The sequence below is a fragment of the Oryctolagus cuniculus genome, chromosome 6 (genome assembly GCF_051225735.1).
Source record: "Oryctolagus cuniculus isolate XC-2025 breed Fujian yellow rabbit chromosome 6, ASM5122573v1, whole genome shotgun sequence".
Classification (NCBI taxonomy): Eukaryota; Metazoa; Chordata; class Mammalia; order Lagomorpha; family Leporidae; genus Oryctolagus; species Oryctolagus cuniculus.
Window position 1 is genome coordinate 27,874,368 of NC_142872.1, and position 27,801 is coordinate 27,902,168.

A 27,801-nucleotide genomic window follows, 5' to 3' on the forward strand; every position below is an offset into this window, starting at 1 on the left:
TACTGCTCTCAGCTCACATATCTGGAATGTAATTATTTTGCCTTGTTTCAAGTCTGAATTGTTTTTCAGCCTAGTCTGAGGGAGTGGCCTTAGGCTAGGAGCTCTGTTATTGACTGTTTTGTATAATGCTGGATACTTGTATTTAACAAATAATTAATATTAATAATGGTGCATTTTAGAGTATTGTGTGTGCAGCCATCAGCATTTACTATCTTTTTTCAAATGTTTATTCCAAGATGTCAGTTCTCTTAACATTTGACTAATTTATTATCTTTTTTTCATCACAGGTGGTATGAAGTCTTGATGCACTGTGATAACTGTGAAAGTTTTATTGTTTTAATATAGTCTCTTTTGGTTTGTATGTAATGTAACTCCTGTGGTCTTTAACTCCTGTCCTGCCTCTTGTCTAGTAAACATCATTTGTTCTTTCTTTCTTCCAAGTTTAATTTTTATTTATTTGAAAGAAGAGAGAGAGGGGGAGGGACAGATCTTCATCCACTCGTTCATTCCTCAAGTGGTTGGAGTGGCCGGGATTGTGCCAGGCCAAAGCGAGAATCCTGGAGCTGCTTCTGCGTCTCCCATGTGGGTGGCAGGGGTCCAAATACTTGGACCATCTTCAACTACTATCCTAGGCACATTAGGAAGAAACTGGATCACAAGTGGATCAGCTAGGACATGAACTGGCAACCATGTGGGATGCCGGTGTTGCTGGCATCGCTTTAACTTGCTACACCACAGGCAGGCCCATTTGTTCTTTCTTCACTTTGAGTGATGCTTTCTGGTTTTAGAGCACAGAAGGCTTCTTGTGCAGATTTAGTATTTACCACTGCAGAACACACGATTTAAAACAAACAAACAAAACCCCAGCCCTGTCTAGTCAGTTGTTTATGATGACATAGTAGTTTCCGTTTTCTAGTATTCTACCTCAACTTAAGACATGCAAAAGTTTTTACATTCACTTTTTTTTTAAAGATTTATTTATTTATTTGAAAGTCAGAGTTACACAGAGGAGAGGCAGAGAGAGAGAGAGAGAGAGAGAGAGAGAGAGAGAGAGAGAGATATGTCTTCCATCCTATGGTTCACTCCCTAATTGGCTGCCATGGCTGGAGCTGTGCTGATCCAAAGCCAGGAGACAGGAGCTTCTTCCGGGTCTCCCATGCAGGTGCAGGGTCCCAAGGACTTGGGGCATCTTCTGCTATTCCAGGCCATAGCAGAGAGCTGGATCATAAATGGAGCAGCCAGGTCTTGAACCGGTGCCCATATGGGATGCCGGCGCTTCAGACGAGGGTGATAACCCACTGTGCCGGCCCCCTACATTCATTTTTGAGCATTGCTTAAAGCCATGGTAAAAACCGCAATGGTGTGCACCAGGGAAGAAAGACTAACCAAAAGTACATGAGGCGTTCGATGCTGTGGGCCAGCTGGCATCAGAATAGACAACATGTAGTGCAGTGTCACCTGCGAGGTGCAGTTTCAGGACAGTCCCATAAACTGTATTCTGTTTTTAGAGCATGCCATGAATGATCAGAGAGGAGAACCGCGTTGCCTGCCTCACTGCCTCTCTCACTGAATGTCTTCTCCTGTCCTAATGGGCACTGTTGTGCTTGACCTCTCACCACAGGGCCTCTGTGTTCTTTAACCTCACATCCTCTGGACACTGTCCTATTGATTGGAACAGGTGGTCACCATTAGACGTGATGCTGCGTTGCCTGTGGATGAACTCTGGTATCACTGGGGAAGAGGGACTGAATTTTGTCTGAGTAGGGAGGAAAGTCAGTCCACGTACACCTGGTTAATTGGGGTGCCTCCTTGTTGGTAGTATTACAGTTCTGGATCTGGATTCTGGAGGATACTTCTGGGCTTATCATTAACCTTTAGCACTTGAATGAGGGATCTGGATATTTTAATGCTTTGCCCGTGAGGCTGTGGGCTAATAGCCAAATCTGTTCTGTTGTATACATATTATCTGCTTCCAGGCTTAGCTGGGGCTCGGACTCTTTTTTTTTTTTTTTTTTTTTTGACAGGCAGAGTGGACAGTGAGAGAGAGAGACAGAGAGAAAGGTCTTCCTTTTGCCGTTGGTTCACCCTCCAATGGCCGCCGCGGCCGGCGCGCTGCGGCCGGCGCACCGTGCTGATCTGATGGCAGGAGCCAGGAGCCAGGTGCTTTTCCTGGTCTCCCATGGGGTGCAGGGCCCAAGCACCTGGGCCATCCTCCACTGCACTCCCTGGCCACAGCAGAGGGCTGGCCTGGAAGAGGGGCAACCGGGACAGACTCCAGCGCCCCGACTGGGACTAGAACCGGTGTGCCGGCGCCGCTAGGCGGAGGATTAGCCTAGTGAGCCGCGGCGCCGGCGGGGCTTGGACTCTTTTACCTCTTTCCTGGGCAGTGTTCCTTAACAGTGATTCCAGCTGATTCTTCATTGCATATCCTCTTCTCCACAGCCTTCATACTTGTATGTATGTATGTATGTATGTATGTATTTTTTATTTTTTGCAGCTCTCTGGGTGCTAGAGGGGCCTTTTTTTTTCCCCCAAGATTTATTTATTTATTTGAGAAGTAGAGTTACAGTCAGAGAGGGAGAGACGGAGAGAAAACTTCCATCTGCTGGTTCACTCCCCAAATGGTGCATTGGCTGGAGCTGGGCCAGTCCGAAGCCAGGAGCCAGTATCTTGTTCCAGGACTCCCATGTGGGTGCAGCAGCCTAAGCATTTGGGCCATCCTCCATTGTTTTCCCAGGCCATAGCAGAGAGCAGGATCATAAGAGGAATATCTAGGATACAAAATGGTACCCATGTGGGATGCTGGCAGAGGCTCAGCCTACTGTGCCACAGCGCCAGCCTCAGCCTTCATACTTTTTACTTTCTGCTTTTTTGTTTTTTTTTTTTTTTTTTTTTTTTTTTTTGACAGGCAGAGTGGACAGTGAGAGAGAGAGACAGAGAGAGAAAGGTCTTCCTTTTTGCCGCTGGTTCACCCTCCAATGGCCGCCGCTGCAGCCGGCGCACCGCGCTGATCCTGGCAGGAGCCAGGAGCCAGGTGCTTTTTCCTGGTCTCCCATGGGGTGCAGGGCCCAAGCACCTGGGCCATCCTCCACTGCACTCCCTGGCCACAGCAGAGAGCTGGCCTGGAAGAGGGGCAACCGGGACAGAATCCGGCGCCCCAACCGGGACTAGAACCCGGTGTGCCGGCGCCGCAAGGTGGAGGATTAGCCTATTGAGCCACGGCGCCGGCTTACTTTCTGCTTTTTTGTTTTTTGGGAGAGGTTTACTTTAGTTACCTTCCTTGCAAGATTCAGTGACTCTAATATGATGACCATATATTCTATAGTTCTTTCCAAGTAGCCTCGAGTGTTTCCTATTTAATAAAGTCAATTTTAGCAGGTACATCTCTCTCACATCTCACATCCTCCTCTCCCAAAGAACCAGTGTTAGCCGTGTGGCACGAACATGGCAGCTCCTCCTTCTGCTCCTGTGATGCATCCCTGCTACCACTGCCATGCAGCAGATTTTTATTTTTTGATCAGTCTTTGGCTCACAGTGGAATCTTAGTTTGTTCCCTCCCTCCCTACCTTCCGTTTTGCAGGTAGAGTTATAGACGGTGAGAGAGACAGAGAGAAAGGTCTTCCTTCTGTTGGTTCACTCCCCAAATGGCTGCTACAGCCGGTGCTGCACCGATCTGAAGCCAGGAGCCATGTGCTTCTTCCTGATCACCCATGCGGGTGCAGGGGCCCAGGAACCTGGACCATCCTCCACTGCCTTCCCGGGCCACAGCAGAGAGCTGGACTGGAAGAGGAGCAACCGGGACTAGAACCCGGTGCCCATATGGGATGCCGGCGCCACAGGTGGAGGAGTAACCAAGTGAGCCATGGCACTGGCGAGAGACAGACATCTTTCACCCACTGGTTCTCTGCCCCCAGATGACTGCAATGGCCAGGACTGGAACAGGCCAGAACCAGGAACTTCTTCCAGGTCTCCTATGTGGATAGCAGGAATCCAAGCACTTGAGGCATCTTCTGCTTTTCTCAAGTCATTAGCAGGAGGGAGCTGGATCAGAAGTGGAGCAGCCAGGTCTCCATCTGGTGCCCATATAGGATGCTGGTGCTGCAGGCCTTGGCTTTAACCTGCTGTACCACAGCGCCAGCCCCTACTCTGCACTTCTGATCGGGTATCCTAATGATCTTGGGAGGCAGTAGATGATGACTCAAGTGTTAGGATTCATGCCACTCATATGGGAGACCCAGATGGAGTGGTTCTTCAGTCTGTCCTGACTTGTGGACATTTGGGGAATGAATCAGTTTACAGAAGATTTCTCTGCCACTCTGCTTTTCAAATAGATAGATAAATCTTTTTTTAAAAATCACATCAAAGGTTTTTAGTAAATTATACAGTATTTTGTTTAAAAAAAAAGAAAAAACGATCATAAGGGAATGCCTCCATCTACTGGTTCACTCCCTAGATGCCTGCAGCAGTCGGCCAGGGCTGATCAAGCTGAAGCCATGATGCAGAAACTCAGTTTAGGTCTCCTGTATAGATGGCAGTAATGTAACTACTTGACATCACCTGCTGCCTGCACAGTGCACATAAGCAGGAAGCTGCTTGAACTCAGGCACTGGGATATAGGCTGTGGGTGTCATAGTGTGTGACTTAACTGCTAGGCCAAACACCCACGCCCAAGGCTTTGTTTGTATTTTTATATATGTATGTGTATCTTTTGTGTTGTAGCTAAGGAGTTTCCTGTTTTGGATAAAAATGTCTTTCCTGCTTTAGATTATGTATACATTCACACACATTTCTCTCTTGCAGGGTTAAGTTACAAAAGCAGAACAACTAAGTGAGATATAAGGGATTTATTGTAGAGACTTAGCATTATGCAATCATGGAAGCAGATTAAACAGTTCATATGAGGTTACTGCTTTTATGAAAGAGAAAGGACTTTTCAACTTGGTGTTTTAAGAAAAGAATTTTCACATTTCAAATTGAGAGTTTCATATAAATTGGCATGTTCCAAATTCAGACTGACTCCTTTCAAAAATGTTGTGTTTTAATACAAGGTAATAATTGCCCGATTTTGAGCTTTGAGGTTTTTAAAAAATAATTCTCATAGACCATTTTAATGTTTCAAGATCGCATCTCTTTGACTTGGCTGGGTGGAAGAAGGCCAGGCCTGGTGCCGGCTCAGTGAGTTTCAGAGTTGCTGCTTCTGCTGCAGACTGTGCTGGCCCATCCTGTCACAGCTCTCACTAGCATCACATCTGCAGCATGTCTGTGCTTGTAAATAGTTTTAAGAATGTTTATTTTGTTTTTCTTTTTACCCACATCTGCAAATTTGTGTGGATTTCTTCATATTATTTATGGAAATACAAATTCTTGAATACAAGCACTGAATGTGCGTCTACATACATTTAAATGAGTGATTCTTTTTTTAAATCAAGTGAAGGAGACTAGTACAAGACTCAAAAATCAGAGGGTGGAGCCAAGTCCAAAAAAAAAAATCTTTGACAAAAAATGAACTAAATAATGGCTTTTTCTTTGAAATAAATAGGGTCTGTTTTGTCCTGATCCAGGGTTGCTTGCCTCCATTTTCCCCCAGCTGAGCTCACGCACTCGTGTCTGTGCACACACTCTGACGTAGACTTAAGTGAACCTTCTAAGGGCTTGAGAGCTCCCAACTGAGGAAAGAACAAAATGCTGAGTGGGCCGCCAGGCTTCACTGAAGAGAAACTGAAGTGGGAGGAAGAGAGGATGGTTGAGCAAACTCCTCAGACTGTAGCAGTCTAAGATTTACAAATTATGTGGTATGGTGCAAATGGAAGCATTTTAAGGACAAAATTGATTTGCCACAGTCGGCCTATTAGAAAAACAAAAAATCCACATAGCTTCTCTAGACATTTTTCAGGTCTCTTTTCTTTGGCTACTTTTCTATGATGTCATACTATTCTTAATCTCTATAGACACTATTTGTTAGAAATTGTAATGATTGCTTATATATTAATGTCATCGTGTATAGGAACATCTGTTTCCTACGTTATAGGATGTGGACTTTGAACGATTTCCTCCAGCATTGCTGATCTCCTTTTGAAACTGACAGATGTTTTCCACTTCAGAGAGAAAAAGCATGGGGGTTATTATGTGATGAGCAGAACTGATGCACATAACCACCAAAGCCATGACTGTGTGTGTGTGTTTTTTTTTTTTTTAAAGATTATTTATTTGAAAGAGTTACAGAGAGAATGAGAGGAGAGGCAGAGAGAGAGAGAGAGAGAGAGATGTCTTGCGTCTGCTGGTTCACTCCCCAGTTGGCCACAATGGCCAGAGATGTGCTGATCTGAAGCCAGGAGCTTCCTCCGGGTCTTTCCACATGGGTGCAGGGGTCCAAGCACTTGGGCCATTTATCTACTGCTTCCCCAGGAAGTGGAGCAGCTGGGATGTGAACTGGCACCCATAGCAGATGCTGGCTCTGCAGGCAGCAGCTTTACCCACTATGCCATAGCACCGGCTCCTGCTTTTTGATTTTCGTATTTTAACCAAGAAAGCTAACTAGTCAGCTTTTTTATTTCCTGTATATAGATGAAACTGTGAGTACAAGAAATTGCAAATTCACCTTTAGAAGAATCTTTTAATAACAGTGAGAAAATCTAGCACTGGGTTGAACTTTTTTGTCTGTTTCCTAAAAATTTGCACCTTGGTGATTTTTAAGTCTGTCTTTTCGAACGCTGGAATGTTCTTGTACCAGTGGTTCTTACTGCTATCTGGTTGGAGGTGTTTGGGTGCTTACACTTCTATACAGTGTTGAGTGGATGAGATGAGGCCTTAGATCTGTCACTGTCTTAGTAGAGGGGACTGCGTGTGTCTTTTCTTGTAAAAGTCATTGGAAAAAGCAACAATAGTTAATTTATTTTTAAATTTATTTGAAAAAGTTAGAGGGAGAGGGAGAAAGAGATTGCATCTGCTGGTTCACTCCCCAGATGGCCTCCATAGCCCAAGGCAGGGCCAATGCGGAAGCCAGGAGCCAGGATCTTCATCTGGGTATCACATGTGGTTGCGGGGACCCAAGCACCTGGGCCATCTTCTGCTTTCTCCAGGCCATTAGCAAGGAGCTGGAACAGAAGTGGAGCAGCTCGGATACAAACCAGTGCCTATATGAAATTGCAGGCGGCAGCTTAACCCACTATACCACATTGCTGGTCTTGGTTGATTTCTTTTATTTATTTATTTTTTCATTTGACAGAGTTAGTGAGAGAGAGACAGAGAGAAAGGTCTTCCCTCCATTGGTTCACCCCCAAAATGACCGCTACGGCCGGAGCTATGCCGATCCAGAGCCAGGAGCCAGGAGCCAGGTGCCTCCTCCTGGTCTCATGCAGGTGCAGGGGCCCAAGCAGTTGGGTCATCCTCCACTGCCTTCCTGGGCCACAGCAGAGAGCTGGACTGGAAGAGGAGCAGCCGGGACTAGAACCCGGCACCCATATGGGATGCCGGCGCCATAGGTGGAGGATTAACCAAGTGAGCCACAGTGCCGACTTGGTTGATCTTTTATTTTTTATTTATTTATTTTTTATTTTATTTATTTATTTATTTTGACAGGCAGAGTGGACAGTGAGAGAGAGAGACAGAGAGAAAGGTCTTCCTTTGCCGTTGGTTCACCCTCCAATGGCTGCCGTGGCCGGCATGCTGCAGCCGGCGCACCGCGCTGATCCGAAGCCAGGAGCCAGGTGCTTTTCCTGGTCTCCCATGGGGTGCAGGGCCCAAGCACTTGGGCCATCCTCCACTGCACTCCCTGGCCACAGCAGAGAGCTGGCCTGGAAGAGGGGCAACCGGGACAGAATCCGGTGCCCCGACCAGGACTAGAACCCGGGGATCTGGCGCCGCTAGGCGGAGGATTAGCCTAGTGAGCCGTGGCGCCGGCCCTGGTTGATCTTTTAGATATCCCTTATTTGGATTGGTCAAATAAAGAATACAGTAAAATTTTGCTGTCTGGCTCTCTGATATTTTTCAGTTGGCCTAAGTAGAGAAGTTCGAGTTATCAGCTAGTTTTCATTGTATTGAAATGAGGAGATAAAAAATTTATGTCCTTCCTTAAGATATGAGCATTCTTACAGTTGTGAGGATTTCTGAAAGAAGTACTTTCTTTGCTTTTTTTTTTTTCCTGAAGATTTGTTTGTTTATTTGAAAGACAGAGAAGGTGATAGATTTACTTCAGCCATTGATTCATTCCTTATATGGCCCCAGTGGCAGGGGATGGGCCAGGCTGAAGCCAGGAGCCAGGAACTCCATCTGGGTTTCCCAGGTAGGTGGCAGGGTTCCAGATATTTAGGCCACTTTCTGCATTCCCAAGTGCATTAATAGGGAGCTGGATTGGAAATGGAACAACAGGAGCCTGAACCGCTGCTGTGATGTGGAAGAGGACGGCCCCTTGAAAGTGATTCTAGAAAGAGAAAGCATTTGTGTATGGAGAGGAAACTAGAGAATAAGGTTAGGTTCCAGAAGGGAGTGAAGTGATTCTGAAATCCAGAAATTTGTTGGTATTGTGAGGTGTAACCCTTAAGATGCCCCTCTTCAGTTTCTGTTTGTAAGATGGGAGATAGATAATGGTTTGTGGCTTTTATTAAAATTGTATTGGCGGCCATGCCACATAGCAAAAACAGCAGTTCCACTAAGATTTCGTTAACAGTGAAACCATTAATGAACCTCTTATATATGAAAGTAACAAATTAAGCTTAATAATATGATTCTCTTGTAGTACATGAGGAAATTAAATTAACAGGTTGTCACTGCAGTGTGCTTCTGCATTTGTTTAATATTTTGCACCATATTGGGCAGCCAGAAATGATTGTTCTAAAAGTTTAAAACCTTATGTCACCAGCGTTTTAGAGTATATCATTAAGTTTGGAAAAAAAGGTAGATTGTACTGAAGTGTACTTTACAAAGCAGAAACCGGTTCTGGCTTTTCAGTGCCTAATTATTCTTGAGAGGAAATTCTTGTCCAGACTGGAAAAGAAAGCCGTAAATAGGGAAGCATATGAGAACTAGAGGGAAATTATGTGTCTTTTTAGAACTTAGTTGTATTAGCCAGCTGTTTGTCACTGTAACAAAACAGCCGAGACAGGCTCCCCTTATAAAGGAAGGAGATTTATTTTGGTTCATGGCTTCTGGGGTTCACAGTCCCAAACTAGTGGGGAGGGAGGTCGGTTTGGAGTCTGGTGATGGCTTTTACTGGCAGAGCCCCCAAGAGCATCATACCACAGCAGCCAGGCCATGCACACGCGTGTCTCTGACTCTGAGTCCATGATCATTCCTTTTCTTTATGGAGCCTCCAGGACTCAGCCATGAAGGCCCCACCTACAGTGACCTCATCTTAATCTTACACTTCCCACAGGCCCCACCTTTAAATAAAATACCACCCTCTTAGTACCATTAATTTAGGACTCTGAGGTTTGAATTCCTATGTGTTTAGTGATCAAATAATATTTAAATGATAGTAGTAGTTAAATTGGAGATTAATGGTGAACTCTTGAAAATTAGCATGGATACTCTAGGGCTTCGTTGAGTACATCCTGGTGAGTGAATGATTTCTTAAATCTTTTCCCCTCATATGCCAACCTGCTGTTCATTTCTTTTGAATAAAGTTCTTGAAGTCATTTGTTCTTTCTCAGCTGACCATTGGTTCTTAGCTTTTGCTTGTCTTTAAATAAATCATGTTTCCTTATCCATCTCCCTTAGCAGCTCTTTGCTAATAGTGGAGGTTTGGATTTGTTTTTCTCTGCACAAGAAAAATTGCCAGAATTCATCTTTTAAATCACTGCTTTCAACCTCATGTACCAGCTACCTCCACAAATCTGGAATGACTGTTCTTGTCAACCATAGTTTGTTTGTTTTAGTATGTATTTATTTACTTTTATTTATTTGAAAGGAGAGTGAAATGGAAAGAGATCTTCTCTGGTTCACTTCCCAAACACCCCCAACAGTCATGGCTGGGCCAGGCTCCCTCCTGGATCCCAGAACTCTCCATCCAGGTGTCCCACTTGGATGGCAGCGACCCAAGTGCTTGAGCCAATATCACCTGCCTCCCAGGTGGTGCATTAGCAGGGAGTTGGCTCGGAGGTGGAGGCAGTACTCAAACCTAGGCACTCTGATAGGGCAGGTGGGCATCCAGCCTGGTCTCTGAACCCACCCCCTTGTCAACCACAGTAAAGTAGTACTCCTTTACTGGCCCTAGAGGCCGTCTGCCATTTCTCCAAGCTGGGAGTAGCTTCATTTAAATGATACCATCAGTTAAATGAGTGTCTTTGGGTATTGTCACCCTCAGATATATTGAAATTCTGCTGGATGTTGTATGCCAAGCTCAGAGCTTGTTTCTCTGCTGTATTCTTAGATCCCCTCTCTGTTCTCTGAATGTCAGTAATCCCGGTGGTACTATCCAGTTTATGAATTATTTTCTTGTATTAGTTTATTTATTGAATGTTGTTAGTTTTATTACCAACTAAACTATAAATTCCTTAAGGCAAGAGCCTAGCACCTTGACGTTTTATATATTAATGAGGATATAGTGGACTTGTTTAATTATTTGTTTTACAGATATATTTATTTTATTTGAAAGGCAGAGAAACAGAGGTAGAGAGAGAAAGAGAGAGATTTTCCATCCCTTCCATCCACTGGTTCACTCCCCAAATGGCCCCAATGGCCAGAGCTGAGTCAATATGAAGCCAGGAGCTTCTTCTGGGTCTCCCACCTGGGTGCAGGGGCCCAAGCACTTGGGTCATCTGCTGCTGCTTTCCCAGATGCATTAGCAGGAAGCTGGATTGGAAGTGACACAGCTGAGATTTGAACCAGCACCCATATGGGATGCTGGTGCCACAGGTGGTGTCTTAACTCAGTACGCCACAGCGTCAGCTCCTGAATTATTTAAAAGTATTCAGTAGGGTGCAAGCATTTGGCCTAACCATTAAGACTGGTTAAGATGCCCATGTCCCATATCAAGAGTGCTGATTTTGATATCTTGCCCTGGCTCTGATTCCAGCTTCCTTTTGACTCAAGAAGTAGTAGTGATGCTTCATTAATTGGGTTTGTGATACCCATATAAGAGACCTGGGTTGAGTTACTAGCTTCTGGCTTCAGCTTGGTTGTTGTAGGAATTCGGAGAGTGAAGCAGTCGATGGGAGCATGTTTCTCTCTCTCAGATGCCTCAGGTTGTAAGTGGAGGTGCTGTACTGTGTATCCAGCCTAATTCTCCAACAGTTTAGGTAGGTTGAGAGGAATAGTGTTAGAGTAAATGCCATAAATTACAGTTACAGTTTATGAATTATGAGCATTCTGAGAGAAGCTGAAAGGTTTTCACAATGAGCATCCACATACGTACTTTTCCTACGTTACATTATTAACATGTTGTTAGATTTGTTTTGACATATTTGCCCATTCCTGTGTCTTATTTTGATTTATTTCAAAGAAGATTGCAAACGTTTGTATTCTGTGACCACCTTTAAACATGACATCATAAGCATCCTAACTAGAGTTGTTTTAAGGTAAATTTTATACACACACAGTGAAATGAACAGATCTTAATTCTGTATGATGACTTGATAAATGTACATACTTTGTAACACAAACCTCTACTAAGATAAAGGAAAATACATGGTTCTCTTTTTAAAAGGTTTATTTACTTATTCACTTGTTTTTTCATTCATTCATTCATTCATTCATTCATCTGTGTATGTATGTATTTGAAGGGCAGAGTGACGGGATGGGGAGGGAAGAAGGGAGAGAGAGAAAAATCTTCCATGCATTGGTTCGCCTCCCCAATGGCAACATGGCTGGGCCTGGGCCTGGCTGAAGCCAGGAGCCAAGAACTCTGTCCTGGTCTTCCATGTGGGTAGCAGTTGCCCAAGTACTTGGCCTTCCTCTACTGCCTTCCCAGGAGACTAGTTTGGAGGCAGAGCAGCTGGGACTCGAAGTGGCACTCTGACATGATATGCTGATGTTGGGACTTCGGCTTAACCTGCTGTGCCACAGTTCTTGGCCTTCCCTTCCCCCCATTTTAAAGATTTCTCTGAGTGGTCTAGCAGCAAAGTGTGAGTCTCTGAGTTGCTTCTCCATCTTGCTGATCTCATCTAGACTCATGACTTTAAATACCTGTATTTATTGATGGTGAGTTCTAAATTTATATTGTCTGCTGGTCCTTTTCTCTGACCTTGTCATCTCTGTTGGGATGGCTGATACACAGTCTAATGTCATAAACTGAATCTTAATCATTCCCCATTCTCTCTTCCCAATCTGTTCTATCCATAGTCTTCTTAATCTTAGTTGATAGCAAGTCTTGGAAATCAGTTAGTTAGAATTCTAGTTACTGGGGTGGTTGTTTGGCTTAGAGGTTAACACACCTGCATCCCATATCAGAGTACCAATTCTACTTTCAATTCCAGTTTCTTGCTAATGCTTATTACTCTGGATGGCTATAGGTTATTGGTCAAGTACTTGGTCCCTACCACCCACCACCCACATTGGAGGCCTGGATGGAGTTTCTGGCTGTCAGCTTCAAGTGGTCTGACCTACCTCTAGGTGTTGAAGGTATTTGGAGAGAGAACTTTATGATGGGAGGTTTCTCTGACTCTCAAATAAATTACAAAGCTAGTTACTAATAATAGAATAATGAATTACATTTGTAGTCTCTAGACTCCCTCCTCAGTTTAAACTGAGGTGTGTGTGTATGTGTTTCATGGTTGACATAACACAGTAGAAATTTTGGAATTAGGGATTCTAAACCTTTAGAAATTTAGCCTTGATTCATTAAGGCAATCTAGAGTAATATTATGTCTAATATTATTATAAATTTTATAAAGCACATAAATTGTGAGATAATGTGGTCAGTTTTTTAAAAAATCAGTAGATGTATGGAGAACAATCAGACTCATGAAAGCTCTGACTGATTATCATCACTCTTCATTTTGGACAGTGCATATTAACTTTGTGAGAAAATAAACAGTAGGAAATAGGGAGTTACAGGGGAGCAGCAAATGAATCTAACATGTATTTAATGTGATTGCATTTGCTGTAGCATTTAATTCTCTACATGTTGCTGTTCAAAAATGGCAAACATGTTTGAGCTTTTGCCAGCTTCAGGACTTGGCATGAATAAACCCCTCTATGGTTGTCACTGCTGCTAATTCTGTTTTAGGGGTGAAGGCCTTGAGGCACAGAGAGGTTGAAGAACTTGTCGGGGGTCACATGCTCAAGTATGGAGTAAGTCTCTTAACTACTGTGTTGTTTGATTTGCTCCTCTTGAGATCTTGGTGATTTTTCTAAGGGCCATAGAATGAGTATGTATGTGTATGTGTTAGTGTGTGTGTATGTATGCATGCATGTATTTATTTTTTAAAGATTATTTATTTATTTGAAAGAGTTAAACAGAGAAGGAGAGACAGAGAGGTCTTCCATCAGCTGGTTCACTCCCTAGTTGGCTGCAATGGCTGGAGCTGAGCTGATCCCAAGCCTGGAGCCAGGAGCCAGGGTCCAAGAGCCAGGAGCTTCTTGTGGTTCTCCAATGTAGGTGCAGGGGCCCAAGGACTTGGGCCATCTTCTTCTGCTTTCCCAGCCATAGCAGAGAGCTGGATCAGAAGTGGAGCAGCTGGGACTTGAACCAGTGCCAATATGGGACACTGGCGCTGCAGGCGAAGGCTTTACCCGGTACGCCACAGTGCCGGCCCTGTGTGTATGTATTTAAATAGCTGAAAATTATTCAGTGTATTTCAAAGGAGAAAAAGATATTCCATCTTCTAATTGTTTTTTTTTTTTTTTTAAAGATTTGTTTATTTCAAAGGCACAAAGGCAGTTACAGATAGACAGAGACAGAGGCAGAGAGAGAGAGAAACAGACAGAGACACAGAGAGAGATGTCTTCCATCTGCTGGTTCATTTCCCAGATGGCCACAACAGCCGGGGCTGCGCTGATCCGAAGCCAGGAGCTTCCTCTGGGTTTCCCATGTGGGTGCAGGGGCCCAAGGACTTGAGCCTTCTTCTCCTGCTTTCCCAGGCCGTAGCAGAGAGCTGGATCAGAAGTGGAACAGCCGGGACATGAACCGGTGCCCATATGGGACATCAGCACTGCAGATAACGTCTTTACCTGATACGCAACAGTGCTGGCCTCATTTAATTCACGTTATAAAAGCCTGCAACAGCTGAGGCTGTGTCAAGCCAAGGAGCCTGGACCCAAGTGCTTGAGCCATCACCTGTTACCTGCCAGGAAGAGCATTAACAAGAAGTTGGATTGGAATTAGAGCTGAGTCTTGAACCCAGGGACTCCAAAATGGAATGCAGTCATCCCTAGCAGTGTGTTAACCACTGTGCCGAATGCCTGTCCCTATAGACTGAGGTTTTTTTTTTTTTTTGACAGGCAGAGTGGACAGTGAGAGAGAGAGACAGAGAGAAAGGTCTTCCTTTGCCTTTGGTTCACCCTCCAATGGCCACCGCGGCCGGCACACTGCGCTGATCCGATGGCAGGAGCCAGGTACTTCTCCTGGTCTCCCATGGGGTGCAGGGCCCAAGCACTTGGGCCATCCTCCACTGCACTCCCTGGCCACAGCAGAGAGTTGGCCTGGAAGAGGGGCAACCGGGACAGAATCTGGCGCCCTGACCGGGACTAGAACCCGGTGTGCAGGCGCCGCAAGGCGGAGGATTAGCCTAGTGAGCCGCAGCGCCAGCTAGACTGAGTCTTAAAGAGAGAGTTTAGGGGCTGGCTCTTTGGCATAGCAGATAAAGCCGCCGCCTGTAGTGCAGGCATCCCATATGGCTTCCGGTTCTTGTCTTAGCTGCTCCACTTACGATCCAGCTCTCTGCTCTGGCTTGGGAAAGCAGTAGAAGAAGGCCCAAGCTCTTGAGCCCATTCATCTATCTGCATGGGAGCTGTAGGAAGCTCCTGGCTCCTGGCTTTGGATCGTCAAAGCTCCGGCCATTGCAGCCAGTTGGGGAGTGAACCAGTCGATGGAAGACCTCTCTTAGCCTCTCTTTCTCTCTCTGTGTAACTCTGACTTTCAAATACATAAATAAATCTTTTTTTAAAAAAAGTTCAATTCATGATTGCTTTATCTTTTTTAATGCGTTGGTTCTTGGGAAATTAGTTGTCATCTTGTAGATTCTTACCTGGGGAGAACATTTGTGTGTATTGTCAGCACAACTGGAGATGTTCCTCAAAACACGTTTCTTTTCATTCCTCATTGTAGTAAAATATGTTTTAAAATTCAGATTGTACTCTGGTTTAGAAGATGTGTAACATTACGTAGTAGGTGTTTACTGGGTGTCGTCTTTGTTTCTGAACACTGTAGTTAGGGTCCTAGAGATAAGGAGGAAGCACAGTTATTTTTCCAGGAGAGTGCTCATTCATTTTTTTACAGACCTTCTGGGCTTCACAGATCCTGCAGCATGCGTGTTTAGGCTACCCACCTTTTTAAAAAAAAAAAAAATTTATTTACTTGGAAGTCAGAGTCACACACAGAGAGAAGGAGAGGCAGAGAGAGAGAAGTGTCTTCCATCCGCTGGTTCACTCCCCAGTTGGTGACAATGGCCGGAGCTGCGCTGATCTGAAGCCAGGAGCCAGGCACTTCCTCCAGGACTCTCAGGCGGGTGCAGGGGCCCAGAGACTTGGACCGTCCTCTACTGCTTTCCCAGGCTACAGCACAGAGCTTAGGCTACCCACCCTTAGCATTAATTAAGCATGGGCATGAAGAGCAAGTCTGCCTGTTCTCCTTAACCTCCTTAGAGATACTGTTTCTCACATTTCCTTATAGTTCATACAACTGGCTCTGTTGTACAAGTAACTCAACCAAGTTTGCGCTTAAGTGTCTCTTCCCAGGATAAATCAGTGTGCTTCCTCATCTGATTGAAACTTTTGGTTTGGTTTTTTGCCTTGACCAACTAAAAGATTAGGTCCAAATTGGTATATTCTAGAAATAAATATGCCATCGCTCTGTAAGTGCAGGCTAACATTTCTTTGTGCATTGCCAAAAACCCTTTAGGATTTGTAGAATCTTTGGACTCACCCCCAGTGTTGCATTGATTTCAAGAGATTCTTCAGTCCTCTAAAATACACCATGGACCCTTGAAGTTAAGGATGCTTTTGATTGTTTAACATCCTATTTTGTCTTTTCCATAGACACAAAGATGTTATTCTGGGTTTCTTTTAATCTGTAGGTAGAGGTAATTTATCAGGTTTTTGGATGCTGCCTGCCATGTATTGTCATCTGGGGCACGAAAAATGATTTTTGTTCATCACAAGAGGAACGTTTTTGGTCCTTGTGATGACAGAAAGGTGAGCTAATATGACAGTTGGCTTTAGGGTTTTTGTTTGAAACCACTGAAAAAGTAACCTGAAGATTCTGTAACTCTTCTTTTTGGTTCACATACTGGAGCCTAAAGATGGAGTTCTAATGCTTTAAACACAGTGGTGAGTGAATTACAGTCAAGTTGATGTTTAACCATGACATTTTTAACCCATGGTTCTTGCTAAAATCTTTGAAAGCTTAAAAAAAGTTTCAGGAATTGTCTGTGGGATGCACCTTGAAAATCTAAGTGAATAAGGAGTCCTTGGGCTAGCCTCTGCTTCTGGGCCTCAGTGTGCAGGGGGATGGGGTGTTTAACTTTTGAGTTTTGTAGGATGACATGGCTCATGGTATTTGTCTTTGGAGATATCTTTCTCTTTGATTTTAACCTTTGGAAGGGAAGGCTCAAGATCTGTCTTTCAGAGTGTCCCAATACGTTGGCTAGTGAGAAGGAAGGTCAAACTCCTGCCAGAGGGGACATGTTTGGAATAGCTTGACTTTCCCATCTTCTTCCCCCTCTTTATAAAAGGCCGTTTGTGGTACATTTTGTCTAAGGGAGCCTCGAGTACCCAGCTGGTTAGATATATTTAAAGCAAGGGGGGAAAAAATACCTTAACAGGCCTTGAAGAAATTTATTATATATTTGAGTGGGAACCTGAGAATGCTTTGAGCATACAGGCAAAATTAATTAAAATAACTGATAAAGAAATCTGATGTAACTTTACATGGAATTTGAAAGCTTAAAATGTATGCAAATTACATTAATAAGATCCTTTTAACTCCATAAAATTTGGAATTTGCTCTTTTGTGCAGTTTAAACCACCATCACCTGTGTACTGTCATGCACACGGGCTGAGTGTGACAGTGAAATGTTGTGTTGTGATTTTCTGCCTGTCTCTAAACAAACTGCTGTGATGCTTGGCGTGGGAACCTAGCATGCCTGGGCTTTGGGAAAAGGAAGGCCTTGTTTATTCCTGCTGGACCTACTATGCTGCTGTGGGGGTGGAGAAACAGTGCATCTTGGCAAGTGTGGCAGACTGCTCCTGGGAGCCGTGGCAGTTTATGCCCCAGCGCTGCCCAGACGTAGCATTCTGTCTGAGGGTGTTATCTCTGCTAAGCCAGGGGCACTAGTTAAAAATCTTGTCTTTCTTTCCCAGTTAATTCTCTTTGAACTGGCATCTGGAGTAGAGTGGGTCATGCAGGATTCCTAGTGGTCTCAGTGTGGTTGGCACCCGTGGTGCCTCCCTCCCTGGAGTGGTGTATTAAGATGCTGCTTAACTCACCCCTGACAAAGAGGCCCGGCTGCTGTTAGGTGCATGGCGTGGGTGCTGTTTTGAAGTTGCCTACGCTGTGGTGGCAGTCCACTGGAGCAGGGATGTGTGTAATAGGGTAGCCGGTCTCAAGGCCTGAGAGCCTCCCAGACAGCTGTTGGTCCACTTGCTCAGACTGTGCCAGCACAGCTACTCACTATGCCGTGCTTACTCTTACCTCTATTTTCCTCTTAGTTTTGCCTCTCTGAAGAAGACAGGTGATGATTAGCTGCCCTCTTTCCAGCTGACATGCTTGGTATTGTAGAGGAACACAGTACAAAACAACTGTTCATTTCAGGTGTCTATATCTGTGACAAATAGCTCTTCAAGTTTCACATGTCAGAGTTGTTAAGTTACCAAGGAAGAGTTTAAAAAAGAGACATTCACTTTTATGGTATGCACAGTTTTAATAACAAAACTTTCCTGTACACTGCACCTGGTTGCCCTCCCCCCTCCCAGTCTCCCCTGGAATAGTATTTTCTTCCTACCCCAACCCATCTGTCCCCGTCCCGCCTTCCCCCCACCCCCAAATGGCTCTTGAAGGGGACTGAACACAATGTGTTTGGGGACTGTGGTTTGAATTTGCAGTCTGTTAATAGGAAAGTTCACTAAACATTCCATAGATAAGACTTTAAAAAATTCACCAAGGAGGAAGTTAGTTGAAGGAATTGCAGAAGTTTCCAGATGTCTGCAGTAGCAGAAGGAAAAGCTTCAGCAGTTGTTTTCTGTTGGTTTTGGCCTTATTCAAGCACATGAGTTTGCCCTAGGTTAGAGAAATGTTGAATTATCTGTGAATGGCCTTGCAGTTTAACCAGTAATGTGAAAAACTGTCCCCAGACACACTTGAGATAGATCTGTCACTGTATTGCTGATTTAGGAAAATGATCATGTAAGTAAACTGCTAAACAAAATTCTTAAATTTTTATGTTGATAGCCATATGAGAGAGAGAGAGTAAGAGCGAGCTAGCAGGGCATTCATAGCTGTCCCCGAGGCTGTATGCTTAGGAAGATGATACGCCTGTTTTGAATTTCAGGATTCAGAACTGGTCTACATAGAGCTCATTTTTATTGGAAAGATGGAGTCTCGCTCTTGGTGACTAGCATTAGAATAAGCAGATGGGTTTTAATAATTATTGGAGTTAGGAAGTTTAGTGAATTCCATTCATTGAATTGGTACAGAAATTAACCTAGGCATATTAAGAAATTGCATGTGTTAGTGCAGATTTTTGGCTTAAAAATTAGTATCTTTGCTTTTTGGTGTTGGCAGAAGGAATCCTCAGAGTTGTGTGTGGATCTGCTAATTTCCATTCCACTGTCTCAGAAAGGCGATAGAAATCCCTCACAAGCTACAGAAATGAATGTAAATGATTTCAAAACTCGGTCTTCAGTTTCCTAGGCAGATATGGTGTCATAGTCTTCCTTAGCTTTCCTTTCCCCAGAGAGATTTATTATGTCTCTGGTTGTTGGTGGCCATTTTCCCTTAACCTTGAAAGTGAAAAGGAGGGGGTGGTGGTGCTGGTGCAGGGGATTCCCCTCCCCCACCCCCTCAGCCCCGCCCCAGGTCAAAAGTGACCATGCTGTGTTCCCAGGATCTGCAGTGTTGCTGCGATGCTGCTCCACCCTAGCCAGGTGGCAGAGAACACAGATGACTGAGGCCAGAGCACAAATAGGCAAGAATTAAGTGGAATCCTTCCTTCTACAGACTCTTAGAAAAGGAAGTTTGTGCTTTAAGTGAGAAAGGGAACTACTGGTTTGGCACTGTCATTCACTTCTCAGAGGGCATTACAGGAAAAATGGCGGGTAAAAAACCAGTTATTATTCAACTGGAATGTATGCCATGGTGGCGTTGGCTGTGCTGTTCCTCTGAATTACGAAATGGTTTGCTTTTCCACACACAATAAGAATTTTGCCAGCTGACGGCCATTTTACTAACTGTACCTTTGAGATTAATGTGGGGATTCCCAGCCAATATTCCCTTACCTTTTGACTTAGTTTGAATTAATTTTGGTTGTGGTTTGAAATGATGGAAAAACCTCTTCCACTTATCCTTCAGTGTTAATAGAATCTTGAGTGCTCAGGATAGAGTTTTATTGTGACTAAGCTGTCTGTCACCTGACAAATGGCTGTGGTCACCCTGATAAATGGGTTGGTCAATTTCAGTTCGTGGAGCTCTCCTTTGTAGTAGGGGCTTCTGATCCAGCCCCTCTGTGGGGAGCTCACACACTGCATACCATGCCATAAAATCAGTTTCTGTCTGTACCCAGGCAAACTCAGGCCCTGGCTTAAGAAGAAACAAAATGCTTGGTGGTGAGGATCCTCTGAATTAAACTGAACTGAGATTTTGCCAAACTCATCTACCCACCCTGAAAAAGCCTAGAGTATATTTTTGCCATAATTCGTGATGTTGTCTGCTTTTTACTGAGGCACGTTTTCTTTGAAATGTAGGTACCCTTCTCAGAATTGAAGAAGAAAAATTACGGTTAAATCTTATGGGTTAAACTCTAATCTTAACGTGTTTTCAGTTCAATCCTGAGAGGAAAGTATTCCTTGAATGAAAAAAACCTCATTAATGTTGATGATAAGGAAAAGATTTAAAAAAATGTTAATGGTGGTGATTTCCTCTAAAGATGCATGCCTTTTTCACATACAGTAAGTGACAGTTGCAAAATGCTTATTTTTCTGAAATCAAATTAGTGCTCCAATTTTTAGTTTTTCACATACAAGAGACCTTGTTTATGGAAAAATTCTATGTGAATTGGTAACTTACAACTAAATGCCAGATATTTCAGTTTTCCCATAGAAATCATAATTGAAAGAAATGGAATACTCATGGTTCTTTTCTGTATGAAAAATGTAGAATCATTATCATTTGTTAATCCTGGAGTGTTTATATTTATGCTGGGGAACCTCCTCCCTCTTCCCTTGTCAGTGGTGGGACCTGGGGCCTTGCGTGTGGTACGGATTGTGTGTGTGTGTGTGTGTGTGTGTGTGTAATCACTCTTGGCTGCATGCTGACTTTGGCTAACCCGGCTGTCGAATTTCAAAATCTCCTTTCCTCTTCAGCTTCTCATCTCTGTGCTGCCTTTGAGTTGCCGCTGTGTGGCTGCATAGGCATGTTGAGTGTTCTCCTGTAAGATTCACCCGGTAATATGTTCCCTTCATTTAGAAGGAACCACACTGAAAATGTGAATGTGTGTCTTTGTTAAAAGGCCAAAATTTGGCATATATTTATAAAATGATTTTTAAAAATGGTCTCTTTATAGTCTAAGAATTCATTGTTATGCCTGTTGCTAGCCAATTATTTTTAATTTGGCTTTTTGAGGTTTGAAGATCAGGAAACAGCAGAAGGAAGAGGTTTAAACCTCTTTGTCAAGGCGTCTTTGATCGTGACAGTTGAGAGACGAGAGAAAGTGTGTGTGTGTGTGTGTGTGTGTGTGTGTACTTTAAAACAAGAGAGCATGTCAGGGTTCTTAAAATGACTCAGTTTATCTTTTTTTCTGTCCAAAATAACTTCTGAATCTTTCCTTCCACATCTAAATGTAAATACAGGATTTAGTAAGTTAATTAGTAAAATGGTAATTAAATACTTTAAAACAATTGTCTAAATGGCACAAAAATCAACATGTCCATTACAAGTCGGAGTGGGGATGTATGATAAAAAGTCGGTGTAATTATTTAGTATTCATTTCACTGTAATGAGACTTTTTTACAGTCACTTGGATTGTTTAAATATATTAAAGAGACACTCTGCTTATTAGAATTACATAAAGGGTGCTGATAAGCATGATATAGACTTTGATAATAGCTACTAACCCAGGCAAAAACTCTTGAAGAAGAGTGTTTAATGTTTATCAGTCTTAGCATACATGAAATTCTACTTCCCACACTGGCAGTAGATTGTAGATTTGAGTAAATACCAAATTTAACATACAAGAGAACTTTGCTGTCTCCTTTGAAGCAGCAAGCCAGTTGTGGAGCGTGGGATGGAGAGCAGTGATCAAACAGGTATTGATCTGTATCTGTTTCTGCTCAATAGTTTCTTTCCAAACTGTTTTCAGTAGAAAAAAATAGCACATGGAGACCTTAGTGTAAATGTTTACACACAACAGTATATAATTACATACATGAAATGTCTTATTTTGAAGTAAGCATTTTTAGACTTTCCAACAGTTGTGCAAATTAACGTGAGCATTGCTTCATTTAACACTTAAAATATGATTTCATTTAAAAAATTAAAAATACTTCAACACTTCAAAAACTAAGTCTCCACTTGGTTGGAAAATTAGGCTTAATGTCATCATTGGTAAAAATTAGGCATGTATGCAGCCCCTACTATGCAACAGAGGTGACTTATCTGCTGGGCGTTCTGGTGCCGGGTAGGTGTTAGACTTCACATTCTTTGTATGGCAGCTGCTGACACTTGCACTGTCCGTAACCATTAATGATGATGAAGGGTCCTTCATGGGTGGGTTCATACTCATTATACGGTCCTTGGTCTGACATGTTTGACATATGGAGTCGTGTTTGGGATCGGAGCTGCCTGTGGTTCTGAATCATTGAGCACTGCCTAATTCTTCTTAAAGTGGGAGGGCAGCACTTCCTGGAGATGAACACTATAAAAATAATAAAAAAGAAAGAAAACAATAAAGCCATTGTTCCTGTAATTACCCGCTGAGTGAAGATGGCATTGTCTGGTTCAGGAAAGTGTTCCTCGGTAGTAACTGCTATGCCTGCAGTAGTTGGGATTTCTTTGTCTCCCACATGGTAACTTGAGGAGCTTATTCTTCTTGTATATTCAGTGGTTGGATCTCTGTAAGTTGTAGCCATGGCAGTGACAGTGGTTGATAAATTCCAGCAGAGCTGAAACCCATGGACTGCATCTAAGATATCCTCTCCTTGGGTGTGGTCAGGGCTGTGGCATAGGATGGAATGTTCCCACCGACCTTGGAAACTGCCCAGCCAGGAGGCCAGAGCGCATATTCGGGGGCTGCATTCCCACAGATTGCCAGAGAGGCCAACGGTGGTGAGGGACTTGAGGGAGTTTAAGATCTTGGAATCAAGGCTGTTTAACTTGTTGTTATCCATGAGGAGTATTTTAAGATTAGGCATTGTTTCAAACACTGTCAAGTCAATGGCTTTGATTTCATTTCCAGTCAGGTCCAGCTTTTCTAAAGTGCCCCAGGTCCACTCCATCCCACACGTCAAGTTGCTGATTTTGTTCCACTGTAAGAAGAGCGTGTGCAGACTGCTTAGCCGCAGGAAATGAGCAAAATTAATCTTGGTCAGCTGGTTGTGCTCCAGGTGAAGCTCTCGCAGTTTGATTAATCCTGCAAATCCATTGCGGGCCAAACTTCGCAAGCGGTTTGTGCTCAAATCCAGAAACTCGAGACTACGACAGTCCCAGAACAGGCGTACTGGGATAGTCCGCAGGGAGTTGGAACGTAAATGCAAAGTCTGCAACTTCCGAAGGCCATAGAAGAGCTCTGGGTGCAGAGATGACAGCTGATTAAAAGACAGGTCCAAATTTTGCAGGTTAATCAGTTGGGTAAAAGTTGTGTTTGGCAAGTAAAATATTTTGTTGGAACTTAAGATTAATTCTTTAAGTTTATATAGTCCTTGAAAAGCATCTTCTTTTACTGTTGAAATTTGATTGTGGTCTAAGTGGAGCCAGGTAAGTTGACTGAAGCTGGCAAATTGATCTCTTTCGAGCTCTGTGATGTGATTGTGCCTCAGGGACAGGCCCAGGGAGCCCTTGTCTGTGGCGTTTGGCACTGAGTGGAAGCCCTGAGAGTCGCAGTAGAAGAGCAGCTTCTCGCAGCGGCATTTGGGTGGACACGCCATACCCAGGGCAGGCAGCATTTTTAAAATCATACTCATTGCATATATTGCTGCCAGCATAGGGGCCCCTAATGGCCACTTGAAATATAAGCCTGCAGAATATAGTTCAAGAAAAACAAGAAGAGAGGATATCTTTCAGCAGAACGTATGGACTATTAAAACAACAACAACACAACATTATGGTGAAAGATTTCACTGCGTATAACTCATTTTTCATTTACTGCAGAAAAATGATCCTTGTTTGTATGACTGGAACAAAACTTAAACCATTTTAGAATAAGACAGCAATATATGCTTTTATCTAGATTGCAAAATCTCAAAATGTGACAGTGATTTCCTTTATAAAATGTGAATGCAATGGCTTATTTTAAAATGTGATTCCTTGTTGACTGTACAGGACATAGAAATGCACAGACTTACCCATTCTTCTGAGCACATTGGAGGCTGCATTCAGTCGAGGTTGTTAGACTCAACGCAGTGAGTCTGTAAAAGGCTCTACCATGCAGGAGCCTTTGACCAGTGTCCTGTTTTCTGTGTCCCAGGCTTTCTTAGTAAAATTGATCCATCGGTGAGTTGTTTTCTTCCTTAGGATATTCCTCTGGAAAGCATTGGTTTCGTTTTCTCTGACCGCTCTGATCCCCTAAATCAGTTTTGAATATAAGTTATTAATTTCTTCCTCCTGTGACTGCTCAGTTGGTTAATCAAAGCTTCGGTCTCCCCTTTCCGCAGCCGTTAGTTCTCCCGTCTTAACTTGTTGATGGCAGATGGGCGGCTTGTTGCAGAGAAGAGCTCCTGGAGCAGCATGAGTGCATTTACTGAAAAGCTTTTCCGAGAAACGGCACAAGAATGGATTTGCTTATGTGCTGCGACCACACAGAACTGTATATAGGCTGACGTCACCGGGTGACGTGTCTTTTGTTTGGGTTTTCCAGAAGCTTTACTGTTATAAAGCACTGTGCTTTGTAACAGTATCAGGGTCGTTGCAAGACCCCTGATTACAAAAAAGGGAGAAAGAAGAGCTGCTGACTTAAAAACATGGTATTCCTTCAGTGTAGGAAGCAGCAGTGAGGTTGTAATAAAGGCTGCATTCAAGAAGACCCGTCTGAACAGTGAGTTGGGTAGCAGAGTGATGATTTTTAATGCGTGTGAGAGCCAGTGTTAGACCGCCGATTCTGCATAGAGAGATCATCTAAACGGGCAGAAGCCTGTGCAATTTATGAAGTGCTGATTTAACGCCAGCCTGTGCAAGATAGTGCTGCTGTTCTGGTAGTTTGGAAAGCTGCTCAATTGCCTTGCTGTCATGCTTGGTTAAAATCAAAGTATGACTGTGATTTGCTGTAGATGTGTTGGTAAACTAGCTAAGTGGGCTTGGCTTCTTTGTCATTAAGAGCTTAACATCATAAACCAAGAATAAAGGGGAGAGAGAAAGCTTGCAAAAGAAAAGCATTTTTTTTTCTGTTGAGAATTTCAGGGGAATTCTAATTAAATCTGTCCTATTCTATGACAAGGTTTTATCACCATGCTGATTGAAAAATAATGGTTGTTGATCATTGGATGTTCTGTTAGGAGAAAGGGGCTATAGTCATTTTAATGCACGCGCTCTGCGATTTATCAGCGGAGCAGAGATGATTCAGGACAAGTGGTGCAGCATGGCTGGATTCTGACACAGTCTCACTTGTGTTTACCTCCGACTCCCATCTCTTCCATCACTGAAAGCCTCAGCTGGCGGTGTTGGGGAAGGAGGGCGCTGGGGGAGGGCTGCAGTCACAGAGCACTTGCTCACTGGTTCCTGCTGGCCCACCTAAGAACTGACCTTGGGCTCTCTAACACCTTTTTGTTGGAATCTCTTGTAAATGAAAAGGTCTTATTAGTCCTTTGGAATAGGATTTGTGTGTTGGTTTGTTGTTTCGCTTGACCTGTCTGTAGCTTCTGTGTCCAATAGCGACATGACTTTTCAGACCTCTGTTAGGAATGTGCAGTTCCATGTTTAGTGTTACGTAAACACCAGAGGTTTTTCTGTGTGAATCAGTGTTGCATTTTACACATCTCGTGTTGCTACTTTGACCCTACACATCTGTTTCTCCCATCCCATTGGCACTTAGCCTTGGTAGATCTTGAATTGGACCTGAAGGCAGAACCCTCAAAAATTACCCATGGTGTCTGTGATTTGAGACCGGCGGTTGTCTGTTGGCTTCCGAAGGCTTCATCCCATTGGATGACTTTAAAAAATGTGGTGTTAAGGGGTGAACCTTTTGTGTTGGAGTGGAAAGGTGGAATGAGAACGGGCAGACCCTGAGGTCCCTCCTGTAGGGCCCTGTGGAAGTTGTGGCACTGCAGGTGTGTAGCTTGAGTCCTCCTAGAAGGGACCCCATCATGGGATTAGAAGTTCAAGAACTTTAATTGGGGGGAAATACCTGGAAAACACAGAGGGAAAGAGAAGGCAAAACAGGAATCCTCTGAGAACCTTATTACTGTGAAGCAGATCAGGCCCTCGTGCAGGGGGAGAAGGGAAGCTTCGGCAGGCGGTCTCAGAGTGCCTACAGTTCTCAGTGCTGCCAGAGTTGCTGTGCGTGGGGTCCTGCAGCTTTACTGGTGAGCCTGCGCTACTACTCCTGTCATGTTCCTCCTCTATAGTTAAGGAACAGAGGAGGAGAGAGACCCCAAGGATGCTGCTCCCCACTGATTTTGATCCTTTCTATAGTGCCATAGGGTGGAAGTTCTTAACCTGGGTCCATACCATAGACTGGCTTGGGAAATTTTTTTGCTTGCTCTTTTTTTTCTGTGGATAAGGTTTACTCAGATTCCCTGGGTTTCAGAAACACTGTTCTACAGGAACTTGATCCCAAAAGTTCCGAAGAGAGCAATCTCATGGAAGTAGCCTCTCAATTTTTCTTTAACCTTTTTTAATGAAAAGAAGACCTTGAGATGTTGTAAATGCTCTTACTGAAGTCAGCTGCCCTCTGATGAGGAAAGCCTTTGCCATGTAGGAGAAGTGGGTGGAGGAAAGCATTTGAATCTGTTGGATGATAGCAGCTACAGTTAGGAGTGTATTATACGAGAAAATTCAGGACAAGCATCTGGTCCCTCTTAGACTCTTGTTTCTTTTCTGCTTTCTAGTCTACTTGGCCTACCTGGTATATACGAATAAATAGGAGCTACTTCAGTTATTGCCTCAGCTCTCTTAGGGGCGAGGAAAATCGCTCAGAGAAGTGCGAATGCAGTTGAGTAGTTATTTTTTGATGCCCCTGCAGAAGTGGGCAGCACTGCCTACTCTCTTACAGTGCCCAGGGAGCACAGCTCCTTCCAGGTCACTAGCCATTCTCCTCACTCGCCCACTCTTGGGGTTCAGATGTTCAGGCTGTGAAACAAAGAAGACACAATGTTTGCCTTACAGTCGGTGGGATGCACAGTTCCCGTTGATGGAGTTTTATCATTTTTTGGTCTTTATCTTTCTTTAACTAAAAGGGCTAAGTAAATGCCCTTGTTTTTTCTGAACTCAACTTACTCTTGGCTTCACATTAAAGCAGCTTTATTCCACATACGTATGCCTTTGACTTAATTAAAGTGGCAGTACTACTTCTGAAAGGCGCTATCCGTATCATCTGTTTCAGTTTTGCGTTAGATGTTCCATATACATCTCACCTGTCTACTTTCTGTAAATGGTTTTAAACAAATTAAGGCAAACTCTTGGGCTTAGGGAGCTGTGTTGTATGCATATATGTTGCTTTCCATGCATACTGCTTATTGGGCAGTCACATCTCTATAGGAAGAAGCAGATGCACAGATATATACATGGAACTTTCTATTTCGGCCGGCGCCGCGGCTCAGTAGGCTAATCCTCCGCCTGTGGTGCCAGCACAGTAGGTTCTAGTCCTGGTTGCCCCTCTTCCAGCCAGCTCTCTGCTGTGGCCCGGGAGTGCAGTGGAGGATGGCCCAAGTGCTTGGGCCCTGCACCCGCATGGGAGACCAGGGGGAAGCACCTGGCTCCTGGCTTCAGATCAGTGCAGCACACCAGCCGTAGCGGTCATTTGGGGGGTGAACCAACAGAAGGAAGACCTCTCTCTCTCTCTCTCTCTCTCTCTCTCTCTCTCTCTCTCTCTGACTCACTCACTGTCTAACTCTGCCTATCAGAAAAAAAAAAAAGTAAAATATTTCTGTGAGTGTAGCTACAAAAATTGTAATGCCTCAGCACCAGAGTGTTACATGGAGGTCTCTGGATAAGCCTATTAAACTGGAATTTGTTGCTAACAGCCTTACACACACAGACCCACTCACGAACCCACCCATTTATTTGAAAAAGTTAGAGAGATTTTCAATCTGCTGGTTTACTTCCAAATGGCTGCAATGGCTGGAGCT

General features: G+C 43.8%; 2 protein-coding genes across 7 annotated transcripts in view; one reads left to right on the plus strand and one right to left on the minus strand.

Annotated features, from left to right (window-relative positions):
- Window positions 1-27,801, plus strand: part of CTNNA1 (catenin alpha 1) — a 169,104-nt gene that overhangs the window by 94,905 nt on the left and 46,398 nt on the right. The window contains exon 1 of one of the 5 annotated variants that reach the window (XM_089334593.1): window positions 24,536-24,554. The gene's annotated coding sequence lies outside the window, so the exon portion shown is untranslated. 5 annotated transcript variants of the gene reach the window in all.
- Window positions 15,433-24,522, minus strand: LRRTM2 (leucine rich repeat transmembrane neuronal 2). 2 transcript variants are annotated; one of them, XM_002710242.6, is made up of 2 exons: window positions 23,866-24,522; window positions 15,433-23,537 (listed from the first exon to the last, which is right to left on the minus strand). In XM_002710242.6, exons 1-2 carry the CDS (start codon window positions 23,867-23,869, stop codon window positions 21,991-21,993), a joined length of 1,551 nt encoding a protein of 516 aa, XP_002710288.1. In that variant the 5' UTR covers window positions 23,870-24,522; the 3' UTR covers window positions 15,433-21,990. The 2 variants fall into 2 exon arrangements, with proteins under 2 accessions (XP_002710288.1, XP_089192056.1); XM_089335930.1 differs by having other exon boundaries at window positions 15,433-23,109; window positions 23,866-24,518.